This window comes from Gobius niger (assembly GCF_951799975.1).
Source record: "Gobius niger genome assembly, chromosome: 13".
Lineage (NCBI taxonomy): Eukaryota > Metazoa > Chordata > Actinopteri > Gobiiformes > Gobiidae > Gobius > Gobius niger.
Window position 1 is genome coordinate 23,007,211 of NC_136864.1, and position 24,602 is coordinate 23,031,812.

At 44.4% G+C, this 24,602-nt stretch overlaps 2 protein-coding genes across 2 annotated transcripts; both read left to right on the top strand.

The window, feature by feature from the left end:
* Positions 1-20,897: 20,897 nt before the first annotated feature.
* Positions 20,898-21,656, top strand: foxq1a (forkhead box Q1a; the record flags this gene model as incomplete). Its single annotated transcript, XM_079569497.1, has 1 exon — positions 20,898-21,656. One exon carries the CDS (start codon positions 20,898-20,900, stop codon positions 21,654-21,656), a length of 759 nt encoding a protein of 252 aa, XP_079425623.1.
* Positions 21,657-22,757: 1,101 nt separating this feature from the next.
* Positions 22,758-24,363, top strand: foxf2a (forkhead box F2a; the record flags this gene model as incomplete). Its single annotated transcript, XM_079570242.1, has 2 exons — positions 22,758-23,799; positions 24,197-24,363. Exons 1-2 carry the CDS (start codon positions 22,944-22,946, stop codon positions 24,361-24,363), a joined length of 1,023 nt encoding a protein of 340 aa, XP_079426368.1. The 5' UTR covers positions 22,758-22,943.
* Between the last annotated feature and the right edge of the window lie 239 nt (positions 24,364-24,602).

A 24,602-nucleotide genomic window follows, 5' to 3' on the forward strand; every position in this document is an offset into this window, starting at 1 on the left:
CCGTAAGTTGCAGAAGTCTCAAAAGTAATAGCACCCTTCTCCTCAACATGCGGAACATTTTGATGCATAACTTGCATAAATTGCACAAAGCATGAAGGTGCTGAAAGCTCTAGAAAATCGGGAAAAAGATGGAAGAGGAATAATAATAAAGAACATGAAAACCAATAATTGACTGCGGAAGAATTCCGCAGTCAATCAATAAAGAACATGAAAACCAATAATTGACTGCGGAAGAATTCCGCAGTCAATCAATAAACGCATTACTTTTGTACCATGTGTCCTTGTTAAATTGGACAAAAGGGCAAGCAATCTTGTTTTCCTGATTCCCTTTGACACCAATCTACAGTCCAACTGCCGTAGCCCTTATCCTCATATCATACCTGACATAGTGTTTATGCGTCCTGGAAATGATCTGGACTGATCCTATCACATGGTCTCGCTCCTTCCCCACATGAAGGAGGCCGGGCTCTGTGTACTCGCATAATCAGCAGTGTTTATGCCCAAAGATGATTTATGTTTGTCTTATCAGGCGTTGTAAATGTGGAGTGATTCATAAGAGCCCGGTCTCCAGCACCTTTACTGGAACTCACCAATGGATCATGTTTGAACTTTTAGCCCCAGCACCGAGGGGTTCAGGACCGTTGATATACACCAAACAATTAATATAAAAACCAACAACTCATCGGGCCCACTGCTTCTCACATGGCTGAAAGGGTAACATTTACAGTGTAGAAGCTTGATTTTACGTGAGCAGTGAACACATGTACTAATCTCGCTCCAATCTCCCGAACTGGGAAACCTCCACAGCTCAGGCTCATATTTCAACAAGCGTTTACATTCTCTGCAGTCTACACATGCCACACACCGCGACGGGCATCTGCAGAAACACCCGTTCAAATCCAGGTCGGTTGCTTGATCATTTGTGGTACAATAACTTCCGATGCTCCAATGAGTGACTTTAACTTTGCCATAATAAATGTCCACAATAAAACAATATAAGTCTTGAAGAGCTCATGATGTCAGCGTCCAACTGTACAACCCCACACACAGTAATGGAAAACAATACAACACCGCAGCGCCCCAGTATAAAGTTACATTTTAACTTTGGCTTTGAACAGAATGAATCATAAGTGAGTCTTTGTAATATTCCACATCTGACAGTCTGACACAAGCTCCTTAGCAATATCTATTTTTTGTCCTCTATACTGTTATCTGATGCAACTCACACTGCGGAACATGCCAGGTTATATTTTGCTATGTCACACTGACAATTATACTCTTACTCTGAATTATTGAAATAAAGCTTTAGGAAGAGAACAGAGCTTATTTAAACCTACTTATTGGCCACTGAAAACCGCACTCTCATATGCACTGTGTGAAAGGCATGTAGCATGTTTTTAAACCACATTGATGCCATCGTGACTGAATGACATCGTACAATATTCTTTGGGAAGGTTAATAATAATAATAACTAGAAATGCAATGGCTGCGCCATTGCGATTGACTGCGGAATTGCGGGAAGCAAATGCAGAAATTGCATAAACTCTTCAAATTGCATAAATTGCTTAATTTGCATAAACTGGTAAAATGCATAAATGTCATGTTGCATAAACTGTATAAACTGCATAAAGTGGTAAAATGCATGAATGGGTTTAATTTGCATAAATTATGTAAATTGCATAACGTCTTTAAAATTCATAAATCCTAAATGGCATAAACTCTTAAGTTGCAGAAACGCTTTAAAATGCATAAACTGGTTAAATCCCATAAAGTGGTTAATTTGCATAAATTGTTAATATTGCATAAACTTTTATATTCCACTGTTGAAATGGCCTCAGTGCTTGATTGGCAGAAGCTGCACAAATGGCTGAAAGTCCTGGAGTCTCCCCATTGGCTGGATTCCCCCATACACACCAATGCAAAAATTTCAAACTCTTGTATAAAAAAACTGGAAAACTGCAGAAGGCCAATTTTTTCTCAAAACCCACAAGTTGCATAAGCTGAATATGCACAAAGTGCAGAAATTGCATAAAATGCAGAAAAAAGTGCAGAAAAGCATGGATTTGCGGCAGCCCCATTATAAGTCAATGGGAAAAATCTCCGACATTTTGGCCGATTGCGGAAAACACGTAAGTTGCAGAAGTCCCAAAAGTAATAGCACCCTTCTCCTCAACATGCGGAACGTTTTGATGCATAACTTGCATAAATTGCACAAAGCATGAAGGTGCTGAAAGTTCTAGAAAATCGGGAAAAAGTTGGAAGAGGAATAATAATAAAGAACATGAAAACCAATAATTGACTGCGGAAGAATTCCGCAGTCAATCAATAATGCATTGGTTTTATATAGCGCTTTTCTAGACACTCAAAGACGCTTTACATTGCACTATTCGTTCACTCCATACTTGGTGGAGGTTGAATAAAGTCTGTCCTCTTGTAGCAATACGTGCATTTTCGCCACATTATCGTTCAGAAAGAAAAAAGAGCAGGCGCCTAGAGCATGTTAGAAAGAGCTCCTTCACAGCCTTTGGAGCAAACATGACATCTGTTCAGACGCTCAGGTGTTTTTTTCTTTTTTTTTTACGACAGAAATAATGAAAAAGCCTAATGAAAAAATTAAAATCAGGCCGTAAGCATAGAATTAAGACATTACATTACAGACGTTGTGCAGCATTCGGTCTCAGGGCTGTTGGCCGTGGGTTTGAGTGGCACATGAGTTGTCTGGTACTAGCCCCTCCTGTAAAGGCCCAGGTTTCTCCCCTTTTTTAGTGCGAGTGCCTTTTTTTTGTTTACTGGGTTGGGTTAGTCGGGTTACGGATTGGTCGCAGAAACATCTTAATAAAGTTGCCTTAGAGATTAACCATAGCCCTGCCCCTTAACATTGATATGCATTTTTGCACGTAGGCATTAGCACTTAGAAACCAAGCATTTTAGGCTGTGAATGTGAATTTAGTTCATCATTTTGTTCTCTTAATGTTGGTTTGGGTTGTTACTAATCTATTTGCAGTTATTTTGTTTTGTATACTACTTTTCTTTTTTTTTGTTAAACTAGTCCATGTTTACTTTCTGGAGTGAGTGTGTTTTTGGGTGCGTGAAAATATATTTTAAAGAAAAAAACTATTTTTATGAACTGTAAAATAAAAAACATATACATTTTTTAACTATTTCTGACGTGCTAACTTAATTTAACATAGTGCAGACCAGTGGGCTTTTTGCCCCGCCCTTGTCCATAGCACGTTTAAGAGGTTACACTGGATTGTCGCGAGATCTGAATTTTCAGTCTCACAACAAATTCCTCTTGAAAGACTCATACGACTAATACGTCCGTCTCGTAATAACCAGCGAGTCGGACCACTGACATGGGGCAGGACATGTAGAAATGACGACAGTCAGAAGCGCCTAGCCGCAGCATAACAAACATGGCTACGCTAGACGACTCACCTGTTGTTACTGCAATTTACTCGGTTTTAGCTAAAATAACGACAATTTCTCGTTTTAAAAAAGGAGCAACGAGAAACACTTAGTGAATTTGTAGGTGGGGAAGATCGTTGTGAAAAAACTCAAGAAGCTACAGACGACTCTATTGTGATCATCGTGTCTGTTGGTGACTCTCATGGACGACCAAGTTGCCGAAGCTGTTAAGCTGGGTATTTCTACTGTGAAGTTAGGTGACAATGACGGTGAAGTCCTGAATGGCAGTTACCAGCTGGTGTTTGGTAGCCCAGAATCATGGTGGAGGAGCATGCTTTCATCAAAGGTTTAACAAGATAACTTGGTTGGAGTTGTCGTGGATGAAGTGCACGCCACATACAAATGGTACGTTTTGTAAATGTTACAATGTTATTGCAATGGATTGTTTTGCTCATAAGCTTTATTGCGAGGTTTTAATTATGTTATGCCAATCTATTCGAGCATGTAGCCACATTAGTACACAAGAAGCATACTGTAAACATTGTACTCAAATAATTGTTCTGTCTTAACCTCCTGTTTGTTTATTTCTCAGGGGAGAAGGTGCTAAAGGGAAGAGGGAAGTCATTTGCCACGATTGGAGAACTGTGATCAATTGTCCCTGAAGGTGCGTTAGCATTTATATTAAACATGATCTATATACATACATTTATAGACCTTTGCATTTGTTTGTACTCTGTAATTGTATTTCCATTTGAAATAAATGTAATAGAAGGTCAAACAATACAGTCTACATTTACATATTGTTATAAAAAAAAATACATAATTGTTTATATCAGTCATTCATTAGTAAATTTGTTGCTGATATGTTTTAGTAAATTTTTTTATTACAGGAACTGACTGTTAGCACTGACTGCTTCTGCTGAGACCAAGCACAGAGACCACGTTACCAAACGACAAGTGACAGTGAGCCCCAACAGGACAAACATCAGACTTGGACTGTGCACTGTTCCTGTTAGCAGCCTTAGATGTTTGGACTGAATTGTGAAGATGAGGGTCCACAGTGGGGAAAAAACATTATTGCAAAAAAATCAATTAGCTACATAACAACCACTTAAGAACGCACACAGGTGAAAAGCCATTCAGCTGCTACTTGTGTGAACAAAAATGTGCTCAAAAAGCTACGCTTAAGAAACATCTACAAAATCACAAGTAAAAAAACAACATTCAGCGCTACATGCTGGTGTGAACTGATAGCATGACAGACGGATAGATGTTTCATTTTGATATTTGTGTTTGTTTGATACATGTATGTTGTGTGTAATGGCCTTTTTGTTCATTGTAGGCCTACTGTTTGGGGAGAAAAATACGAAAATGTTACGAGGAATACTTTGTAATTTTTTAATGTTTATCATTAATGTGTTTCCTCAATAAACAAATTCATTAAAAAAAAAAGAAAGGGGTCCCTCCTCCTCCCCATCCCTCTCCCAAACGCAGGTGGACAAGATGGCTGTGCTCTTGTTGCAGATATCGGCCTGTCTGTGTGGTGCATGTGAAAAGGGAGTGGAGTATGAGGAGGAACTCTGAAAAGATGAAGAGGAAGAGAATTCAGTCCATCCGCAAGATGTACCAGTGCACAGGTTGGACGAAGGGATTCACCTGCCAAAGGAACTACACCCATATGAGGATCCACAGTGGGGAAACCCTAAACAACCACTTAAGAACACACACAGGTGAAGAACAAACATTTCCTCAAAAAGCTTCAAGGTGGACAGGTGGGACCTTCTGAAGGAGATGAGACAAAGAGGCACCAGTGCTCAGTTTGTACATAACTACAAAATGTGGAGGAGCTATTGATGGGAGTCATCCCCATCATTACTACAGACAGAGGATAACCACGCGAACTATTTCAACCGCAAAGGGTGGCATTAGGTTCTGGTCTTCAATTGAATTCTGTTATCTTAACAGGCCTAACCGCAAATCAGTTATTTGTTTCGTGTTGCGATGGCGCCAGCCCCTGCTGAGCTGCTAGTTACTTCGGCTCCGTTACCTCTTTCCTACTTTTGCTCTTATTTTTACTTATAGACGCGTTTTTTTTTTTTTCCTTCAAGTAGACTATACATTGAGCATTTGCGCACATGGGAAGCTGCTTTTGTTGCACTTTTCCCTTTTATTTATGATGTCTTGGCTGATCTATCTATCAGCTTTTATCTGACAGGTAAAAGAGAAAAAGTGGTGTTCTTGCCTCCACGTCATGCATTAAAATTGTAAAATGCAGTGACAGTGATTTTCTTTACATTCCATTTATTGTATATTGCATGTTTATAAACAGGGGGGGGGGGGGGGGTTGTGATCTTAAAAAGGTCTTAAAAAGTCTTACATTTGACTTGACCACCCCTGCAGCTATCCTGTATGAAATAGCACATTATTGCAGACTTTTAACTACTTTTAACTTTTTTTTTTTAATGACATTTTATGCTGCCCACCCAAAAACTGCAATGACATTAGACCACCATACGACAGTGTTCAACTTTGGCCTCATCCGAACCATGATTATTGATTTTATGTTCTGATCCTGGAGCTGGTTGCAATTTAGAGTGAGCAGTCAATACTGTCAGTTCTATGAAGTGCATCAGGTTTAACGCAATTAGATTCAAAAACACATAATTATACGCCCGATGTCTGTAATAATGATTTAAAATGCCATTTGTTCTCACTTCTTTTGAGTAACATGATGTCTATTACAGCCACGTCAGTTGTCTTTGATTTTTTTTTTCCAGTTGAGAGAAAACAAAGACATAACAGAGTGTGCGTGCCAGCGGAGGAACTCCCTTCAGGTGAGCGTTCATGTAAATAAACGTGGGGTTTACCAGTGCACGCCCTGAGTCATCCGCAGGGCACATTCCTCTGTCACGGAGATGCAAGGCACGACACATTCTGGTTGGTTTAGATGGTTGCTCTTGCTGCCATTCTGATTGCCATTCTGATTTGAAATGTGGAGCTTTGGTCACTGCAGCGCAAGATTGAATAAAGGAATCTTGATTGAAGGGAAAAATATCTGGATTAGTTTAGAGCAGCTGTTCTCATCTGGCGGGTCGGAACAGACAGAACCGTTTCCACAGGGTCTATAGTCATTCCCTCTTAGCCACCACCTGAACCGACTACATTTTCAGTTGGGCATCACCCAAACAAGAACAGTTTCAAAAAGTGACAAAAAACACACAAAGCCACGAAAGACCAACAAAAAAGCAACAAAAGATTGACAAAAATGGGACAACGGCAACAACACAAGGACAAAGATCCGTTTAGATCAATTTTGTAGCTTTCAAATGAGGCGTTACACTGGCCCATAGTCTGTAAGCTCCAGTCAAGAAGCGTTAAGATTTGGGCAAAGCTGAACTTGAGAAAATGTATTTGGTTAAGGCGGGGGTAAAGAGGCTAAAATGACTGGTGCTCAGTTATTTTGATCATGAATCCAGTTTTGGGCTTATTCAATGTGAACTAAAACAGTATTTTAGGCTATGCAAAAGACTTGGTAATCTATTTTATGGGTTGGAATGAATATAAGTTTTTGGATTTCTGCTTGTCGTGATAATGGATGATCCCCATGTCAGACCCATACTGCTCGATCAAAGTAGTTGGTTCTCACTTTGGACCTTTCTGTGGTTGTCCATGTACCCCCTCCCTCAGAGGTTCTGCAGTTTGTTCAGAAAGCACTTAGAAGCACATTTCGCAAGTAAAAAGACAATGTTGTGTTCAAACTAAACCTAAAATTCTCCCAAAACTATGCATTGAACTACAAAATAAAGCTTCTTTTTTTTCTTTTTTTCTTTTTTTTTTCATAGTTTCAAGTACCCCCTGCTAGGTCCTCGAGTAAGGGTGGCCCCTGGTTGGGAAACACTGATTTATTTAATGGGATGATGGTCCTATTGTCATTTATTTTCTTACTTCAAGCGTGATTACAGAAAAAACAGTCTGAAATGCCATGATTTAGCTAGATAATCGATATTGTTGGAGGGAGCAGGATTAGGTCGGTATTAAATATTAAAGAGGGGGTATTATGTAAGGGATAATGTATAGAACGCTGGTCATTATCGGGAAAATAAGCACCAACAGGGCGAACCGGACCCCGACGCGAAGCGGAGGCTACAAAGACTACAATGATGACGAAACTTTCTGTTGGTGTGTAAATGCAGTAAATTAAAATAACTGCCTTGTATAAAATTGCTCTTTCAAAATGGCTGTAGCGAATGTCTTGAAATAGGCCTCTGTCTCTTTAAGAACCTCTGACCCTTTCCGACACGCCCCCTCCACACGCTGTCTGTGGCATCAGTGGGGAGGGGGTTCTGCTGAGGAGCAGTGGTTGGTTACTCGGCTGGTGACGAAAGCTCGGAGGCGTCTCCAGGAGGTGGGGGCGTTCCTAGGAGGACTCAGGCAAACCTATCCCTAAAATGGCTGCCATCAGAGTTTTTACAGATTACTCAAAAATACGTGAATGTGCCAAGGCAACACTTCAGGCATGTTTTTAATGAGGGAATGACATAATAACATGATGTAAAGCTTGAAAAAGTCGATTTTGCATAATACCCCCCCTTTAAGCTCTTAAAGGAACAGGCCACTGTTCTTCCATACTGAAATATGTTTTTACCTGAGCTTAGACGAGTTGACCAGACGTACCTGTCTGGTTCCTGTGTGTGCCCGTGGAAGAGCTTGATCGCTTCTAACTGCACCCCGTTTGGAGCCATAGGAATATACTGGGAGAGGCCAAATGCTAACACATCTTTGGTCTCTTGCGTGACTGAGGGCACGCACAAAGACCAGACAATTACGTATCAACTCGTATGAACTCAGATAAGAACATATCTCAGTATGTCAAAACGGTAAAACTGTGGCCTGTTCCTTTAACTCCCACCTGAACCGAGGAGGACATTTTCTCCAGTTTGGCTTTATGCAAATCTACAAGTGTTTGGAAAAGCATCAAAATAAATACGATGAAAACACAATGAAAATGTGGAAAAAAATGAGGGAAAAGCGGCAAAAGGGCCACAAACACGTGCCCGAAAAGCAACAATAGGAAAATTTTAAAAGCCACAAAAGGGTGACAATAAATGTACGAACAGTTTTTTTTTGGATAATAGGAACTGGGGTTGCACCCGAGTCACTTACATTTTCAATATCTGTAACAAAAGACTGTGAAATTCTAAGAAAGTTCCTCCATGACGCTCCAGTTCACGGAAGACACTCCTGTTTCAGCATTATACAACTGAAGACTCGAATCTCCGGCTCCACTTTCTCACCACCTGCAGTTGTTATTGGCACAGACTTTGTTTTTGTCGAGACGAAAATAGAACTCTGACGGGCATGAACAGGCTTTCACTTCATCGTAAAGTTATAAAATTGCCGTCTCAGACAAAAGCAAATACGCAAATAATGAAGTAGACACAAGCTGCGACGCCAGTGACAAAGCGGACTGAGAAATAAACATTCGGACATCACGTGCCGTGCCTTTGCAATTAGAGGTTGACGAAAGTATTCAAGGCGTGACGCTTTGTTTGATGGCCCTGAATGTGTTTTTGTCGTAAATAGCATGAAGGAATGCCTGGGATTAACCTGAGCGAGTAGTAAATTGGTCCGTCTACTGTGCGACACGTGAGGATTCCAGACGCTGGCTCAGGACGTGCTCTTCTTTGTTTGCACTGAAGCCACGCAAACTCAATGGCTGTCATCAAGAAGATCAAGAACTAGTTTACATTACTGACATTCTGGAGAAGGTTGGAATATTTGTACTTGTATCTTTTCAATTCCACTTAAGTTGCAGTAAATCAAAAACATCTTAGCGTCTCCTAATATGCCCCCACGCAGACACATCTATACAGTACAATTTGAAGCTTAAAGGGGGGGTATTATGCAAAATTGACTTTTTCAAGCTTTACATCATGTTATTATGTCATTCCCTCATTAAAAACATGCCTGAAGTGTTGCCTTGGCACATTCACGTATTTTTGAGTAATCTGTAAAAACTCTGATGGCGGCCATTTTAGGGATAGGTTTGCCTGAGTCCTCCTAGGAACGCCCCCACCTCCTGGAGACGCCTCTGACCTTTCGTCACCAGCCGAGTAACCAACCACTGCTCCTCAGCAGAACCCCCTCCCCACTGATGCCACAGACAGCGTGTGGAGGGGGCGTGTCGGAAAGGGTCAGAGGTTCTTAAAGAGACAGAGGCCTATTTCAAGACATTCACTACAGCCATTTTGAGAGAGCAATTTTATACAAGGCGGTTATTCTAATTTACTGCATTTACAGACCAACAGAAGGTTTCGTCATCATTGTAGTGTGATATAGACTGGTGCTATGTGATTGAAAAAAGGATAATACCCCCTCTTTAAAGGGACACTGCGTAACATTTTGGACTATGGTGTTGACCAATACAAAACATGTTCCTAGTAACCAGCTCTACACAGAAAAGTCTATCACTGCAGTGGGTAATCAAAGGACGGATTTGGATGAAGACCTAACCTGTTCAAATATTATATTCTGCTGACTTTAGTCGACATCGCCATGGAGACGAGCTGGAGACGCACCCATTCCCAGTAAAGTTACAGTCATGTCTGAGCCGCTCACAGCAAAAGCTCATGTTTGTTTGTACATTTATGAGGTATTTTTTCAATGATGAAAACATCTGTCATGAAATAAATGCTAGTATTTCTTTTTTATTTATTGGGTAAGATTCTACGCGGTGTGGCTTTAAGTCAGTTTAGGAAAAACATGGGAGTTGGAACATTCCCGTTAGTCGAAGCACACTCTTGGCTCACAGGTGTGCGCTGGGAGAAACTCTGTACCATATTTATCTGATCTCATGTCAACACTGTGTAAAAGAACGTCAATCTAAAGACAGTCGTGTAAAGGTAATTGATTTAACTGCCTCCAGTTTTAACCAAGATGGACTTCAAGAACTTACTGTAAGTCCTTTCTAATCGGATAGAAATCTAAATGCTTTCTGTATTATAATGGTATGTTTGTGTATGCTCTCAGTCACCCAATCATTTCCCATTGCAGAAGAGAAATCAAATATTGTCGAGTGGATTGGGTTGACTTGATTTGAGGACATCTAATCTCACTCTTCAAAAGCTTCTTTTTGCTTTTGGCGTCAAATGTAAGACGAGTTAACTCACAAGCTAGAGTTTAACTAGACCTCTTGAGTTTTAGCAACTTTTATAACTATTATAACTATTATTTGTAGCTACAGTGAACCTGAGCCAAGGTCAGAATCTTTTGTTCGGATGAAAAATAGGGACTGTATATAAAAAAACTGGTTGGATATGGTCAAATCACTGTGGTTAGTCCGGTCAGAACTAAAAAAGGGGATCTTGGATGGATTTGTTGTAGGTACTTTAATGGAAATAACTTCAGTTCGTCCTTGATGACAGTGAGTGTGGTCTAGAACAGAAAATAACAATATTTTACCCTCTACACAAAACAACTCTGCACGTAGGGCCTCATTAATTGTACATGTGAACAGAGCGTGGCACCAATTAACCACAAACACAACCATTTCTCCACATAAACTTGACTTTCTTACTTTACTTACTTTATAATGTGCACGCACAAACACCATCGAGGTGGGTTGATTGACAAACAAATAAAACTCAAAACTGCTGTAAACTTAAACATTGAAGAACGAACTCCGTGCCTCCTCTCGTCTCCTTTCTTCCTCTCAGCGCACACTGCATGCTGCGCACCGGTGGGCTAAGCTCCGCCCCTTAAAGGGCCAGCATACCAGTCTTTAGACAGCCTTTTCTACAGCCGCCCCCGTATACCTGTGAATACGAACAACTAAAAGGCTGAAAGAACAAATGGTTAATTGTCTTTAGGTAGGGCAGGTAGACTGACGAGTCTTGCCACTGGTCGGACGTAGGTTCTTCCTTTCACAGTCACTTCAGCCGATCTGATCCGGGTGTCTGGTCCAGGAAAAACTTGAGAGACTTTGCCAACAGGCCACAGGGCTCGTGGCAGTTGGTTGTCAACTATCATGACCACGTCTCCTACTTGAAGATTGGCTGATTCAGTCTGCCACTTCTGGCGAGCTTGGAGTCCTGGCAAGTAGTGCTTCAGGAAATGTTGCCAGAAGTGGTCGGCCAGTATTTGGGTGTGCCTCCATCTTCTTCGCCCGAGAATCTCTGGGCCTTCGTAGACAACTTGCGGCAGCGAGGCGTCCCGCCGCCCCATGAGGAGACAGTTGGGGGTAACGGGGTCCGGATCCGCTACGTCCGATGAAGTGTAGCCCAGGGGTTTTGAATTGAGCATACCCTCAATTTCAATCAGAACTGTGAGCAACACCTCCTCTGTGACTGTCTGGGCTCCAATGGTGACTCGAAGAGCGGTCTTAAGAGAGCGAATTTCCCGCTCCCAGCATCCTCCAAAGTGCGGGGATCCAGGAGGGTTGAAGGCGAACGTGATTTGCTGGCTAGCAAGCTGCTCTTTGAGGTCAGGATGAAGCGCTTGAAATGCCTCTTGCAGCTCACTTTCTCCTCCTCGGAAATTCGTCCCCTGGTCACAGAGAATCTCCTTGGGTTTCCCACGCCTGGCTGTAAAGCGTCTCAGGGCCATTAAGAATGCATCAGTGTCCATACTGGGGATCAGGTCAAGGTGGACTGCTCTCGTGGTTAGGCATTTAAACAATATTCCCCACCTCTTCTCGTTCCTGCGCCCAATCTTGATGGTGTATGGCCCGAAACAATCCATGCCTGTGGAATAAAAGGCTGGCTTAAAGAGGCGTAGTCTGGCTGGAGGGAGGTCCGCCATCCTGGGTGGGTTGGGGTGGCCTTTCCACTTCTTGCACTCTGCACAGGATCTTTGATGTCGGCGTACTGCTTCGCGTCCACGTAACACCCAATATCTCCTTCTGATCTCTGCAAACACCCTTTCTGGCCCAGGATGCTGGAGCTTATCATCATAGTCCTGTATGATGAGTCGGGTAAGAGCGTGTTTGGGGTCGAGAACAATGGGGTGCACTTCATCTACTGCCAGGTCAGGATTGCGGCGAAGACGGCCTCCTACTCTGATGAGCCCCGTCTTCTCGTCAAACTCAGGTGCAAGTAGAAGAAGGCGACTGGATTTGGCGATTGGTTTGTTGGTCTTCAACTGGGTGACTTCCTCCGGGAATGACTCTCTCTGGACTTGTTGCAGGGCTCCCAGCTCCGCAGCAGCATAGGAGTCCGCGGTGAGAGGGCCGTTGGAGTCAGCCGCCCCGTGAAGCTGACGCGCTGTGGCCTCCAGGAAGCCGTCCCAGGTCTGGTACTGGAGTGGATCTGAAACACTAGAACTAGACATGGTTAACACAACGAGTCGTTTCAGCTCACCTTCAGGATCGCCCTGGGGTGGAGGTGGCAGGTCAGGCCAGTCACTCGGAGCTTGTTTCAGGAACACCGGCCCGTCTGTCCATCTACTGCCCCGACTGATGTCTTGGAGGGTCAGACCACGAGTGATGTCGTCTGCCGGGTTTTCTCGTGAGGGCACATATCTCCATGTGGCAGCTTCAGTCAGCTCTTGTATTTCCGCCACACGAGTGCCTACGAAGACCTTGAATCTGCATGAGTCTGAGCCCAACCAGGTTAAGACGGTGGCTGAGTCAGACCATAAGGTACCGCTGCGAATGGGAAGGGTTAACTCCGTGCTGATAACCTTGAAGAGCTGGGCACCAGTTAGAGCAGCGCACAATTCTAACCGAGGGACAGATTGCTGCTTCTTGGGGGCAACACGAGAGCGCGCTGCAAGGAAGGCGACCTCCACTTCTCCCTCTGGATTCTCTGTCCTCAGATAAGCCACTGATCCGTATGCCTGTTCAGAGGCGTCACAGAACACATGGATGTCTCTTGTGCAGGTGGGTTGGTCAAGACTGGGACTAGTGTAGCACCTGGGCAGAGTTATCTTGGAAATGTGCGTCAGCTCTGCTTCCCAAGCATGCCACTTCTCTAACAACTCCTCTGGGAGTTGGGGGTCATCCCAATCCCTCTTCTTCTCCCACAGGTGGCGAACAATGACTTTGGCTCGGGTGGTATACGGCACTATGTAGCCAAGAGGATCATACTGGCTAGCTAAAACTCTATATATGTTCCTCATTGTAGCCACTGAGCAGTCGACATGTCTGTGTTTGTAGGTGAGGGTGTCAGACTTACAGTTCCAGTGAAGTCCGAGGGCTGGCTCCTGGATGTCGGGTTGACCTTGATTGAGCCACAACTCACAGCTGGACGATCTGAGGTCTGGAGGGAGATGGTTGACGACACTTGGCTCGTTACTTGCCCACTGCCTCAGCTCGAATCCCCCGTCAGCCAGAAGATGACACAGTTTATCTACAAGAGCCTTGGCGACTGCTGGACATGTGAGACTCTGTAAACAGTTGTCAACGTAGAAAGACTTGTTGATGGCAACTTGCACGTCTTCTTCTGGATGACTGTGGTCAGTGACGTGTTTCTGCAGCGCGAACGTTGCGCAACAAGGGCTGCAAGTGGTTCCAAAGGGAAGTACCTGCCACTCGTACACATCAGGAGGAGAGTCTCGCTTCATGTCCCGCCATAGAAACCGCAGCAGTGGTCGATCTGCAGGCAGGAGCCTCACTTGGTGGAACATACCACGGATGTCGCTGCTGAAGGCAACAGCATGTTCCCTGAAGCGTAATAGCACAGCTAGCAAGGCAGGGCCGAGAGTTGGACCTGGTAGAAGGAGCTGGTTGAGGTTGTGACCTTGGTACTGGAATGAGCAGTTGTACACCACCCGGTTCTTCTCGTTATGTTGGACCATATGGTGGGGTATGTACCAAGCTTCTTCACTGCTCTCCACTTGGTGTTCTGCCAACTTCACTGCATAGCCACCTTCAACGAGCTTCTCAATCTCCCTCTGGTAGGCAGTAGCTTGTTCTGGCGATTTGGCTAAGCGCTTCTCTATGCCTCTCAGGAGTGGCAACACTGCTTCGGGAGTAGCTTTGAGGACAGGCATGTTCTTGACACGAAGAAGAGGTGTAGCATAACGATTAGTGCCACTGACGTTAACTCTCACTGTCTGTTCTTGGAGGAGCTCCACTGCCTCTTGGTCTTGTCGTGACCTGACCGCCAACTTCTCATTGCGGTAAGGGAGCACATCCATCTGCCATAACTTCTCTACACATGAGAACAACTCTGTGGGTGATGGTGCAGATGTGAAGAGGCAGTGACTTACATGAGGGCTGGATTTGATGGCTTGAGCGGGTCCCTGTAGCGTCCATCCAAGAAGCGTCTTCACAGCTGCTGGCCCACCCGGTGGTCCTAGTCTGACTGGCTCTATAGGGGTTATGAGGTGCGTATAGTCGGCACCGATCAACAGCATAGGACAGACTCTGTTTAGAGGTGGGAGGGGCAAACCTGACAGATGTGTATACTTTTGCTGGAGTGAGGCAACTGGATGGGAATGCTCTGCTAAACTCAGTTGCTCAGCGGTGAAGGCATTCTGGATGCTGTACATCTTGTCAGGATTGGCTGCTGGAGAAATCGTGAACGACACAGCCGCGCCGTGAAGCTTCTCCACCTCTTGTCGGACAGTACGGAGAGCCAACACCTCTTTCCTTCCCTTGAGACCCAACTGTTTGGCAGCAGACTGGAGCAGTATCGTCCGCTCAGATCCGTCATCTAAGACGGCATACGTCTCCATGGACCTCTCACCACTCCTCAGAACTACCTTACTGATCTTCAGTAGCACCTTGCAGTTGTAGACTGGGCGGTCAACGTACATCACTTTGTTGGCAGTGTTTACAAGGCAGCTCTCTGTAGGAGGTGGAGCCTGTTCCTCCTCTCCCCTCTCATTCACCTCGTGCAGCACTAGCAGATGTCTCCGACCACAGGTCTTGCAAGGAGCTTTAAGTGTGCACTTAGCAGCTTGATGGTTACGTCCGCAACGCCAACACTTATTATTTGCTTTGATCCACGCCACCTTTTGTTCCCTGCTCAGGTCCTTAAAGTTAGAACAGTTGTTCAGGAAATGCTTGTCATGGTCACAATAGGGACAGTAAGCCCTTGCAGTGTCCACTCTCTTAGACTTGTTGACTGACTGTTCAGGGGCAGGTGGTGCTGCTGCAGTGCTTGATCCTGAAGCCTTCTCTGTGCCCAGGAGGATAGTAGCAGACTTACTTGTAGGTTTGGGAGTGCGTCTGGTTTCAGGCTTCTTGTTGTACGACTCCTCTCTCTTGGGGGGCCTAATGCTATCTTCCTGAACTTCCAGCTCGTATTCTAGCCAATCAGCAAAGTCAACGAGGGTGGGAATGGCCAATCTCAGTGGGTGGATGAATCTCTTAAAGCTGGCGTTGAGGTCATAGGGGAGTTTACTTAACAGCCTCGAAACGTGGGAGCCACAGGTTAACTCTACTTGGCCGCTTTGCCCCAATTGCTCCAACATGCCTACTAGTGACCGCGCATTGAGGGCGAACAAACGAAAGCTCTTAACGTCACCGCTGCGTATGTTCGGACCGTCCATTAACTCTGCGATCCGTTGCACTGCAAGCTTGTGGGGCTGTCCATACATCTTGGTGAGAGCCACCATTGTATCTGTGTAGGGCTGCCTCGAGTTACAATAGGAGTCTGCCACGAGTGAAGCTTCTTCACACTTCAGGTGATCTGTGAGGATCTGGTACTTGTACCTCTCAGTAGCATTGTCTGGTAACAGATTCTCTAAAGCAATCTTCATGCGTGCAAACTCTCTGGGGTCTGGCGACGTAAAGCTAGGGATGGTGGGCTTTGGTCCCCTATATGTGGTCTCTCTCTGGGGCACGTTAGAGTAGGGCGTTTGGAAGAATGAAGAATCTCTACCTGTATATGAAGGCGCACTCTGCTGTGTCGTAGCTGCGTAGTATGGACTATAGGGTAGACCTCTTGATGGCTGGGAAACTCTGAGTTGAGAAAAATCTTGAGCCAGGTTTCCTTGGGAGCTGAGTGTTGGGTATTGGCTGGATAGTGGCTGCTGTTGGTAGGGAGGATTGGGTAGTGGCTGGTAGGGTCCATAACCACCACTGTACACACCTTGACGCGGAGGAGACGGAAGCAGAGGCTGGTGGGCTGCTGGCTGGGACTGTAAAGCACCCATCAGGCTCTGGAACTGTTTGCGAAGCTCAGCATTCTCTTGGCGCATCTCTCTGAGGGCAGCACTAAACTCAGAGACTTGGTTGGTCTGCTGCCCCCCGGTGGCTTGCCCCATAGATAGGCTAAACTCCCGTTCTCGTTCCGTGAAATCCCTCAAGTCAAAGCTCTGACTGACTGGTGGTGATGGAGTTCTTGTGGTGGTTGGATGCTGCAACGTTGTTAAATCCACTGGTGCCACCCCTTCATCTGCCACTGGTGTTCGAAATTTACTCTGTGCCCCTGGTCCACTCAGGTCATAATCCGACAGGTAGGAAGGCACTGACAAGGATCTTTTGGGTCTAGTATCTGTTACTGCTGACGGCTGCATCTTCAAACAGTAATTTGCTTATCCGGCTCGAAGGACCAATGAAAAATAGGGACTGTATATAAAAAAACTGGTTGGATATGGTCAAATCACTGTGGTTAGTCCGGTCAGAACTAAAAAAGGGGATCTTGGATGGATTTGTTGTAGGTACTTTAATGGAAATAACTTCAGTTCGTCCTTGATGACAGTGAGTGTGGTCTAGAACAGAAAATAACAATATTTTACCCTCTACACAAAACAACTCTGCACGTAGGGCCTCATTAATTGTACATGTGAACAGAGCGTGGCACCAATTAACCACAAACACAACAATTTCTCCACATAAACTTGACTTTCTTACTTTACTTACTTTATAATGTGCACGCACAAACACCATCGAGGTGGGTTGATTGACAAACAAATAAAACTCAAAACTGCTGTAAACTTAAACATTGAAGAACGAACTCCGTGCCTCCTCTCGTCTCCTTTCTTCCTCTCAGCGCACACTGCATGCTGCGCACCGGTGGGCTAAGCTCCGCCCCTTAAAGGGCCAGCATACCAGTCTTTAGACAGCCTTTTCTACATCGGACTTGCCTGTTTGATCGCAGGGCCCCAAAACGTCTATTGGAGCTGCTTCTTCTACGATGTGGTCATACTTTGCGACGTTATTATAGAAATAGGTGCAATATATCCTGATATGATGAGGATAATGATTGACTAGCACTTGCACTTGGATCTGGTGTTTTTATGTTTTCAAGTATTAAAACATTTTATTGGCAACTGTGAAATTTCAACTTTGATCATGTTGAATCTTCTGAAGTGGAACCAGGTGGTCAAAGTCTTGTTTTCGTCTCTTCCTTCTGAGTAAATGTAAAGATGCTACTTGTCAAATATTCATGTAAGTACAAGTTGCTTAGTCAAAGTGTTACTTCAAGGAACAGATCACGGTTTTTACATACTGAAATATGTTCTTACCTGAGCTTAAACGAGTTGATGCGTACTTAAACGGGTTGATGCGTACCTGTCTGGTACACCAAAGATGTTGTTAGTATTTGGCCTCTTCCAGTATATTCCTATAGCTCCAAACGATTTGAAGTTAGAAGCGACCACACTCTTCCACACTCACGCACAAAGACCAGACAGGTACGTATCAACTCGTCTAAGCTCAGGTATGAACATTTCTCAGTATGGAAAAAACGGTGGCCTGTTCCTTTAAGTAAAAGTACTAAAGCATTTGCTGTGGAAAATACTTCAAGGCACACTTCGTAATATTACAAAACATGCCCCTAATGACCAGCAAACTAATGCTTTTTTGTTTGTTTGTTTGTTTGTTTGTTTGTTTGTTTGTTTGTTTGTTTGTTTGTTTGTTTGTTTGTTTGTTTGTTTTATTGCAGTGGGTTATGACAGAATGGCTTTGGATTAGGTCCTAACCAAATGTCATATTTGGCTAAAACAGGAGATGTCCCTGGCCCCAGTAAGTCAGGTCCTAGAATGGACTTGGTATTCAAAGTAGAAAGTACAAATCAATTTGAGTAAGTGTTACAGTAAAATAACTTAACACAAACATTGTACCTGAATTCCACACCGGTACGACAACACAACGGGGTCCAACTTATATTTTTCTATGAGTGAGTGAGTGGCACTGCATCTGCACAGCGCCACCTACTGTTCATATAGTGTGCATTATTGGGCTTTCAAAGTGAACTGAATGACTTTTTATTTTGGAGCCTTTATAGACATGTCGAGGAGTAGAAAGTATTATATTTCTCTTTCAAATGCCGTAAAAGTAGTCGGTTCGCAACAAGTAAACAACAGATCGTCAAAAACTCTACTTAAGTACAGCACTCACTTTGTCACAGACCACCTAGTAGCTTCCAGCCAGAGGGCAATCTTACCAATACTAGTGCTTGCTTGTATCAAAAAGTGAATAACTCTTGGCCCATCTATGCTAACATGAACAATCCATACACCCAAAAGGTCTGCTTAGAAATCGAACACTGTAGGCCCAAGTTGCATCTGCTTAGAATAGGTGCAACATGACATTCCTCTAAATAACTAATCTCCTCTTCCACTGCTAAAGCTGTATAGATTACTATCATTATGACACATTGGTAGTCAGGCTGCTACATGCTAAACGCCGGGTGTCATTGTGCGGTCAGCTTACAGGATCTCATCGCTGTCATGCCACCTTTCAAAATAGTCTCTGTCAATACAAGGGAGTGTGCCCTAAACAAACAACATTATTACGGCACATTCAAAACAGGCACACCAGCGCAAACACGGCTAACCTCCGCATACGCAAAAAAAAAAAAACACCTGCAATGAGTGTCAACAGGAGGAAACCGCTGGGAATGCTCGGTGTCAAAACTGGTAGCTGAAGAGTCGTGAATAGAATATGATTTTTCCATGTGACTCCGCCGAGCTAAACCGAGACACGTTTGATGTTTAAAAGTAGTCATTTGCAGGTCGTAAAAACAAGTCTGATGCATTCAGGTTGAGTGAGTTTAACTGAGGGAGGCACAGCTCAAAGAAAACACATGGCTATAAAAAGACGCTATATTTATTGGTAGCTAATTTGTTTGTTGCCCTGTTTACATAATAGCCTCGGGCTGAAAATGTCAAACATGACAAACTTGTGACACACGGCTTCAACAATAGCACAATAAAGAGCGGAGATCATTGTCCTTGTAGGTTGCGTAAAAGAGTGAAAAGTATGAAAATAAAAAATCTTTTGAAATCGATGCAAATATAAAAGTTCAATAGCCTGTGTACCTGCTGTGGTTTTCCCGTTGTAGGGTTTCAGTAACGTGCACAGAGGCTACAGTAATCCACCAGTTATTGCTGCCCATCCACCCCAATGAAAATATAAATATGGGTGAACAATTATGAACCTCTGGCCCTCAAGATGATTCTGACAGATTTTCTCACACAAATCACTCAAATCAACTCACTGGAAATGCCAAATATGCCCCAACCGTGACATGAGGAAAGATTTGAAGAACATCACCGGGATTTGGAGAAAGTGGCTTTACTGTGGCCCACAATTGGAAGGTTCTGCTGCTGGATTTGTTATTTATAAGGAAGAAAATCGTCCCGCCACAAAGCAAACTTCGGTCTGGTCTACATGGTTAGAGCCACACCGCGAACAATTTTACCCTATAAATAATACTGAAATACATTCCTTTTATGACCGATATTTTCATCATTGAACAATCCCTCATGAATGTGAAAACGTGTGCCGTTGCTGTGAGCGGCTCACCTCTCCTAAGAAATGACAGTAACTTTACAGTAGCGGGTACGTGTCCAGCTCGTCTCCATGGAGATGTGGACTAAAATCAGCAGAATTTGAGATTCAAACAAGTTAGATCCTCACCCAGATCCATTCTTTGATTACCCACTGCAGACATAGGCTTTTCTGTATCGAGCTGGTCATTGGGAGCACCTCAGCACTTGGTCATTGTGTTGATGCCAACAGTATTGTCCAAAATGTTACGCAGTGTGCCTTTAAATTTGCAGATGGGTCTGATGCAATTTTGAAAGCTTTTGATCAAATACTTAATTGCCTCTGTCATCTTATGTTGACGCGTATTTATTTCTCTTTAAATACAGATTGTGTTGTGGTGCTTTGTTTCCCGGGGCAGAAGTACAGAGCACCTTGCAGGGATGCATACAGTAGCCTATGTTATGAGCACTTAATCTTCCAGCGAGTGAATGTCTCTGCAATTTATGTATTAGCTCATCTTCGTGTTTCTCATGGGAGGCAGTTGACTTGTGTTACAAGGTGTTCCTCAGATTTCATACCTTAGCATTACTTTATGGCACTTCGTCAAGACAGTTACAACCGTGGCTTTTTATAGACAAATTACGCACGCAATGGAACTCTCTTTTATGACCGCCTATACGTCTTTTGAAGTGAACAGGTCCCTCCCACTTGGGGCTGGTCCTGAGGTAAGCCGTATATAAAGACCTGCTCAAGGTGGATGCAGGTAAGAATGCCATACAGGTGCGCAAAGGAACTCGCCGAGATTTTACAACTGCGCGCAAACAGTATGAAGCTGGAAGTGCTTTGCGGGGGTCACTGCGGCCTCAAAAGGGAGGAGGAGCTGGGGTCAGACTGCGACAGCGCAGCTCGCAGCCCATCACCTGCTGCCAACGCGCTCTCCGCCAATAAACCCAAGCCTTACGCGCGGAGAGGCAAACCCCCCTTCTCCTACATCGCGCTCATCGCCATGGCCATACGCGACTCCCCGAGCGGCCGGCTCACTCTGGCGGACATTAACGACTACCTGATGGGCAAGTTCCCCTTCTTCAGAGGCAGCTACACGGGCTGGAGGAACTCGGTGCGCCACAATCTGTCCCTGAACGACTGCTTCATCAAAGTGCTCCGTGACCCGTCCCGGCCGTGGGGGAAGGACAATTACTGGATGCTGAACCCTCACAGCGAGTACACGTTTGCAGACGGCGTGTTCAAGCGGCGGAGAAAGCGTCTGAGTAAAGGGTTCGTTGGGGATGAGGACTTTGTTGGACACGTGGGGAACTCGCAACAACAGATGACGAAGTTCTCCAGCTCTTTCTCGATAGACAGCATCCTCAGCACGCCGTTCAAGAGAGAAGACGCGGAGCTAAAAGAGAGAGCGGCTTTCCCGGGCCCTCCCTGGCGTCACACTGGACTCATTACGCAACACGCGCACTTGCCCGCCTTATTTCCTCACGTCACGAGGGCCGGTGGCGCTGACCTGGCGTGGGACCGGGGCGACGTGATGCACCGGTCAATAGCGGAGAGCGCAGAGATGAAGCGACGCTTTTGAAAACCCCACAGACTGCTCACTCGCACATGCCCGATTCATATGACTCTTGCACATATATTCCTGTTACACGTGTTTTGTATTTAATACTGCTCTGTAATATATTATTTTAAGGCAGTTAATTATTAAAAGTCTAGATAAATTATATAATATTGTGTCGAAATAAAGATGTATTTTTTCAGTCGAGTAGCCTATGTTGAATTGTTTTATCACACGTATATTTGTGCGCCATTTCAAACACAGACTTTTATTTATAAATGATTGATGATGACAAACTAATACTTCCAGATATATAGCTAAATCTCTTGTTTGTCCTTCAAAAACAAAAAACACTTCCTGAGCAAACTGCCCTATTATTCTGCAGCAGAAATAATTTCCTTGGAAGCATGTGCGTTCTGCCTCATGGCACAACGTTGACGTGGCATGTGTGCACTTTGCATCGTTCACGAATCACTGCGTAACACTACGTAAGACTGGAACTCTTTATTTACAAGCAGACAATTTAACTGTTAAGGAGGAATGTTTCAACCCCTGCATAGAGCCACTGAAATTGTTTTTTTTTTTTCCTATTGTGAGGATTTACAATTTTAGTAAAATTGTGCGTAAATAGGGGGAATAAACGCACAAGGCCCAATTATTTCCCCAAATAAACGTGCAATAAATCGGTTATTAAGTGGAACTGTTGTCATATTTTAGCTACAAATGAATTCAGGCTACACATTTATCCACCATTAACAACTCTGCGTTTGGGCATCATACCCACAAGCTCACTTGGCTAAAATACAGCTTTGTGATGCAACGCAGACCTCATGGAGTAAACTGACACTCGTGCTCCGTGGGTGGTATAAACTGTGGGCCTGTTTTGATGGAAAAAGCATGCTTCTTGTCATGGCCGAGTCTGACCAGACCCCAAACAAATCCCTCAATTTAGCCAACATCGTTCCGACATGAAACCACTGCGAACAAAGGAGGACTTTTAGATCTGCGTCCATTTTCTCCACGTTTATTGTTCCAAATGATCTTCTGACAATTGTTTGGAGAAGAGAGTTCTGGCGGGGAGGAGATTTGTCTTCCTCCACTTCCAGCTTCTTTTTGGGCCGTGTCCAGAGGGAGGGGGCAGCTCTTTTAGATTTCTTGGAGGAATTTGTTGCCAGTAGCGGCTGTAGAGGACAGGTTTAGCCATTTGACTGGGATTTCTTCTCACACTGCGTGGAATTGACCAAGTAGGAATGAAAGCGGAATTTAGCTTGTGCAGCATCAGCTGAGGACTCACGAGAGTGACGGTAAACCATGGCGACCACTGAGAGCCTGCATCAAATGTTCGACAACCCTGCGCGCGCTAATTCGTCCCTGAGCGCGCACGCACTGGTGGAGAGCGCTCACGACTGCTCTAAAGGTAAAAAGTCAGTGAGGCGCCCGGAGAAACCTCCTTATTCTTATATTGCTCTCATTGTCATGGCGATCCAAAACTCACCCAGTAAAAGACTCACTCTGAGCGAGATCTACCAGTTTCTGCAGGCGCGCTTTTCCTTTTTCAGAGGCCCATACCAAGGATGGAAGAACTCCGTGAGACACAACCTTTCTCTGAATGAATGCTTTATAAAACTGCCTAAAGGCCTGGGGAGACCCGGGAAGGGCCACTACTGGACCGTTGACCCCAGCAGTGAATTCATGTTTGAGGAAGGCTCCTTCAGACGCAGGCCGCGGGGTTTCCGGAGAAAGTGCCAGGCGCTGCGGCCCATGTACCGGATGATGAATGGAGTGAGCTTTGGTGCCTCTGTGCTTCCTGGGACCTTTGATTTTCAGCCGCCGCCCTCTGGATCTTTGCCTTGTCACAGTGCGTATAACTTTGACTTGATAGGAACCTCTGGTGGATACGAGGGTCTAAGCGCAGTCTCCAACTCTTCTTACTTGTCCGCGTGTCAAGTGGGAAGTAGGCGCGCGGACTACAGCGTTGAGCTCTCGTCCTCGGCGGCTTTCCGAGGAGACTGTGCTTTCACAAACGCATCCACACACTGGACGTCACCAGGTGTCTCGTCGTACGTCAAACAAGACTCCACATCAGCAACACCGCGCAGCGTGACGTCCTATTCCATGGACCAAAGCTACCAGCACCACAGCGCGAGGGATGCAGCTGATCTCTCAGGTACAACATATCCAAACGAACAGTGTTGGTGTGGGGGCGAATTCAAATTGTAATAAATACATCAAGCACAGAATCTTGATGTTGTGCGTAAAAGCGCACGTTTTACGCACAGCGCATAATGCTTTGTTTTGTTAAGTTAAATATTATAAATGAGGTTTTAGCTTCACTGTTAGGCCTACACATTTTATTAGTGTCGTTTATTAAAATGTTGTTTAATCCATGACAAAATATCAAGCGGCTTCTCCAAAACAAAAAAGAAAACAAAAATGAAATAAAAAAGCTTTAAAATAATTACAAAAAAAACTCATTACATATCATATGCTATTATGAAAAATATAGGCTACTGTCGAGCCTTGTGTTTTATATCATGCTTCTGCTCTATCCTTTGTGTAAACAGTGGGACTGTCCCCATTTTCCTCCCATTCCACGTGCGACAGGAAGGATCCGGTCCTGAGCCACAGCCCCAGCGGCGCGAACAGCGGCTCCTACTTTCCACAGCACATCCACCAGAGCCACCTCCACCCGCACAGCTCGTACCAGGACGTCAAACCGTGCGTGATGTGACCAAGGACTTTCTAAAAGTTTGCCTAAACATGATATAAGGACATTTGATTTGTATTTTTTGTATTATTAAATACAACATTGTTCACTGGTCCATCTTTGTTTCTTATCAAGTGATTTACAAATAACGCCATTGTAGGCCCGTTCACGCTGAGCTGCAAGAACAAAATGAAGTCATATTTGCCCTGTAGCCATGAAAACGTTTTGTAGCTGACGACAGTTCCATGGCTACAAGGCAAAAG